The following is a 5,000-nucleotide window of genomic DNA, read 5'->3' as shown; positions in this document are numbered from 1 at the left end:
AAAGAGAAAAAAAGGAGGAAGAGGTAAAATCGGAGAATTAAAGGGTATAAGTGGGTGGAAAATATGTATTGGAGTGGAATTCGGGTGAAAGGAAGAGTGGTGGTAAAGAGAGATAGAAGGGGAGATTCGTGGCTAAACAATGATAGAGAGACGGATAAATAGATGTAAGACAGACAGACAGACAGACAGAGAGAGAGAGAGAGAGAGAGAGAGAGAGAGAGAGAGAGAGAGAGAGAGAGAGAGAGAAAGAGAGAGAGAAAGAGAAAGAGAAAGAGAAAGAGAAGAGAAAGAGAAAGAAAGAGAGAGAGAGAGAAAGAGAGAGAGAGAGAGAGAAAGAGAGAGGAGAGAGAGGAGAGAGAGGGAGGAGAGAGAGAGGAGAGAGAGAGAGAGAGAAAGAGAGAGATAGAGACAGACAGATAGATAGATAGAGAGAGAGAGAAGAGAGAGAAGAGAGAGAGGAGAGAAGAGAGAGAGGAGAGGTGAGGAGAGAGGGGAGAGAGAAAAAGAGAGATAGAGATAGATAGAGAAACAGTAAGAGGCAAAAACAGAAAAGCAGAACCAGAGACAGTGCCAAAAGAGACAAAGAACAACAACAACAACAAAAAAAAGAAAAAAAAATATCCGACACAAAACTTACCAAACACACTGAGATGCACATTGAACGACCTGACTGGCTTGGTGGACACTTGGCACTCGTAAGTCCCCGAGTCTCGAACCTGCGCGTACTTGATCTTCAGTATCCAGTCCTGCGAGTCGACGGAGTGTATCACCTCGTATCGCTGGTCCGTTGTGTAGGTGTAGCGGCCGACGGTCAAGATGTGTAGGTCTCGTTGCCGGATCCAGGAGACCTATAGGGCGAGGGAGAGAGAGAAGTTGGTGTTAGTTATATGGTTAGAAGTGGGTGGGTAGGGTGTTAGAGAGAAGGATCTCTTTGAGGTTGTTAGACGTGCCTGGTTTGGTTGTTAGAAGGATTTTTAACGAGGTGGTTAGAAGTGGTTGGTTTGGTTGTTAAAGAGAGGGATCTTTTAAAGGGATGGTTAGAAGTGGCTACTTAGGTTGTTAGAGAGAAGGATCTCTTTATGAGGTTGTTAGAAGTGCCTGATTTGGTTGTTTGAGAGAAGGACTTTTAACAAGGTGGTTAGAAGTGGCTGGGTAGATTGTTGAAGGGATTTTTAAAGAGGCTGAGTAGGTTGTTAGAGAAATGGATCTTTAAAGAGATGGTTAGAAGGGACTGGTTTGGTTGTTAGAAGGGTAGAGGTGGATGCACTGAGATGGCTGGTGATGGGTAAATGTACTGCTAGATGGGTAGACATAACTGAATAGATTGTTAGAGAGATGGTTAGAAAGAGGAGAGCTCAAAGGGATAATGAAAGAGACGATTAAAGAGAAAGAGATTCTTAAATAGATAGATAATCAGGGTTAACTAGGAGATTAGATAAAGGATTAGAAGGATGATTAAATGCCTTTTTGAAGAGATGGATAAATAGACATTTAGATAGACAGGAAGATGATTAAGATAGATGGTTGAAGCAATGATAAAAAAGATTAGATAATGTTAGTAGGACGACCAGATGGCTTGTTAGAGAGATAAATGGATAGATGCTCAGAAATACGGCAAAACAAATTTGTCAGATAGATGTTAGAAATATGGTTGGTTAGACGGGAAGACAGAGATAGATAAATGTTAGACAGTTGTTAGATAAATCATTAGATAAATGGTTAGGGGAATAGCTGGATAAATAGCAAGAAAAATAATTGATTAAATGCTTTGACAGATTGTAAGAAAGAAGCTTAAATAAAAGGCTGGAGTTAAACAGATTATTGGATAAGCAAGGTTATCGAAAGGGAAAGGAGGAGACAGATATAAAATGAGAAAGATGAAGAGACACGGGGAATGACGAAAAAATGGGAAAGTTGTGATAGAACAAACTTCATGGGGCAGATAATAAAAAAGATAACGAGACAGAAGCTTAGAAAGACGGTAAATACAGTATTGACATATATTTTCGGAAAGAGGATAAGAGAGATGGAAAAATTACTAGAAAAAAAGATAACTCGAAATATGGCGAAGATACAGATGAGTAAAATATAAGACAGATTGCATGGTACATCTGACGGTGCAGATATCTAAATATTTTTAGTTGGATGACAAGAATGAAGCTTAAGATAAGAAAAAAAAAAAAGATAAAAGAAATAACATGAAATAGACAAGAAGAAGAAGCAAAACATGGTGAGGCAATGAACCGGAGCAAATCTGATCATTGCAAAGTGAAATTCTTAGAGCATCTTCACGCCGGACAAGAAATGGGAAAGTCTTACAAGCAATCTGTCTCTCTTTCTCGGCTTAAAAAAGTTCACGTTTTTAATGCCTCTAGTGATCTGGGATCAAAGCGAATGTATCTGCCTGCGCTGCAAATATTCCGCGTATATTTCCCCCCGTATTTTGACGCCTTTTATCTCGTAATAGACGCGGGAGGAAAACGCACAAAGGACTCTCAAGGTTTTCCAGAACGGGGAAAGGCGGATTCTAATTTCCGTGTCTCTCTGCCCTCCTCATTGAGCACACGCTATTATATACACACGCAAGTGCACACACACATGCACATACACGCACGCACGCACGCACACATACATACACACACACACACGCACACAAACAAACACACACACAAACACATACACACACACACACACATACACACACACACACATACACACACACAAACAAACACATACACACACACATTCACACACACACAAACACACACACATTCACACACACACAAACACAGACACATTCACACACACATGCATATGTATACACGTATGTATATACACGTATACATACGCACAGATTCTCTTCCTTCGTGGAATTAACAACCTGATACACCATTAAAAGAAAAGGAAAAGATGGAGTAAGAAAATAAATGATATTAAACCGCCAGAAAAATTGTCCTACATTGCATCTTCAACTCCCCCCTCCCCCCTCCTAAGCCCCCCCTCCCCCCTCAACCTCTCTCTGCAACAATGAGTGGTCTTGCATTTTTTGGATGAAAGAAAATTCCGTTTGCTGCTTGGAGAAACGTCATTAATGCATGTATTCAAATAGGGATTTTCGCCCTCTCTCTCTCTCTCTTTCTTTCTCCCTCTCCCTCTCTTTATCTTTATATCTATCTACCTTTATCTTTCTCCTTTACCCTTTCTCTCTCTTTCTCCCTTCCTCCCTCTCCCTCTCTCACTATCTATCTATCTTTCTACCTTTCACGCTTTTACCTTCTCTCTCTTTATCCCAGTCCCTCCCCCTCGCCATATCTCCATCTATCTCTTCTCCCTCTCTCTCTCTCTTTCTCTTCCACTTCACTCTCTCCCTCCCTCTCCCCACCCCACCCCCATCTCTCCCTGTATCCCCCTCCCCCCTTTCTTTTATATAAAGGCACAAGCTCTCGTTTACTAAGCAAATTATTCTGTTGCTGGTCTTTGTCAGCGGGAAATTGATAAGGCATCTGATAGCCTGGCTTATCCCAAAGCGTGAATAAATACAGCCACTGACGTATGCCCAGAGATACACACGGGGAGGTGCACTTGCATGTACACCCTTTGTGTATGAGACGGTATTCAAATTATCTCTGTGCTGCTCTATCCATTTGCGTGGATGGATAAGTCTGTCTGCACTTGGCTTTGCTTTTCTCTCTCTCTCACTTTCTCACTGGTACACATGTATCTACACGGATACATATACATACTTACTGTACACACCCACAAGCATATCTTTATTTGCCTGTCCCTCTATCAAGCTATACATACATACATACATACATACATATATATATATATATATATATATATATATATATATATATATATATATATATATATATATATATATGTGTGTGTGTGTGCGTGTGTGTGTGTGTGTGTGTGTGTGTGTGTGTGTGTGTGTGTGTGTGTGTGTGTGTGTGTGTGTCCCCTTGCACTGTATAGCCTACTAATGCTTTCCACTTCCTTTCTTGCTTTTCATGCCCTCTCTTCTGTTGATTTTAGCTTAATCTAATCTCTCCTCCCCTCTCGTCTTCTTATCTCTCCTGCCTGGCAATTGTACATTTTCAACTGCTTGTCAAAAACTACCGAGATGAAAGTTTATTCATAATCTAACGTCACAAACAACCCGTGACGTCATGGCGCGTTCAAACATGACGCTGCATTGCTGTGATAATCGTAAACCTCGGTGAAATATGTAAATGCGCCATGTTTAACCCACTCTGAAGCTCTGTGACGTACAGGAGAGCGACCCATATGATATTGCGAAAATAAAATGCAATATCTAATTAATTTATCGCGTTCGTGCTTAATTTTATTGGGCATAACTTTAGCCGTTATGCATATAGCTTTTCGCTGGTAACATTCACAGGCCTACGAACTCTACGACCGTCACGGGATAACTCATTATGAGATACATGTTGCAAAGCGAATATTTGATAATCTTTTTTAACGAACAATTAACGTAGATTACTCATTTAGCCTGAATGGTCCTGTTGTAACTTCATGTCATCGGAAGCATAATTCACGACTTTAATTAATGTCTCATTTCCCCCTTGCCCGAGTATAAATTCAAGCTTGATTAATATCTTGCGCAAATAAGATGACTCTGCCCGGATCATCTAGTGTCGTTCGGCCTTGATGAAAAAGAGTATGAACGAGTTTCCCTTCTTTAGATGCGCCATTCGAAGACTCGAGGCACGCTTTCGAACGACGTCCTCCAACAGGTCGCTCCTTTCCTCGCGCGGAGAAAGAAACGGACAAAAATAATTTTAAAAGAATAAGACGAAAGAGAGAATATGAAAAATGAATTAGAAATGAGACCTTTGAAAAAAAGAAAGGAAAAGAAAAAAAGAAACCAAAGTGAAAGAAAAGGATTCCTTTCATTTCGCGTAACGGTCGCGTCTTCAAAAGGTGTGTTCGTTTGTTCAAATTAAAGGCGTAATGGCCTACCTGTTTGCTCT

At 40.6% G+C, this 5,000-nt stretch overlaps 1 protein-coding gene across 1 annotated transcript in view; it reads right to left on the bottom strand.

Annotated features, from left to right (window-relative positions):
- Positions 1–5,000, bottom strand: part of LOC113825700 (zwei Ig domain protein zig-8) — a 19,504-nt gene that overhangs the window by 11,810 nt on the left and 2,694 nt on the right. Inside the window, exons 4-5 of the mRNA XM_070133631.1 lie at positions 3,541–3,595; positions 638–848 (exon numbers count right to left, since the gene is read on the bottom strand). Coding sequence (XP_069989732.1) covers positions 638–848; positions 3,541–3,595 — 266 coding nt within the window. The remainder of the gene's footprint in view (positions 1–637; positions 849–3,540; positions 3,596–5,000) is intronic.

Source organism: Penaeus vannamei, chromosome 19, assembly GCF_042767895.1.
Source record: "Penaeus vannamei isolate JL-2024 chromosome 19, ASM4276789v1, whole genome shotgun sequence".
NCBI lineage: Eukaryota > Metazoa > Arthropoda > Malacostraca > Decapoda > Penaeidae > Penaeus > Penaeus vannamei.
This window is presented reverse-complemented; position numbering and strand designations above follow the sequence as displayed.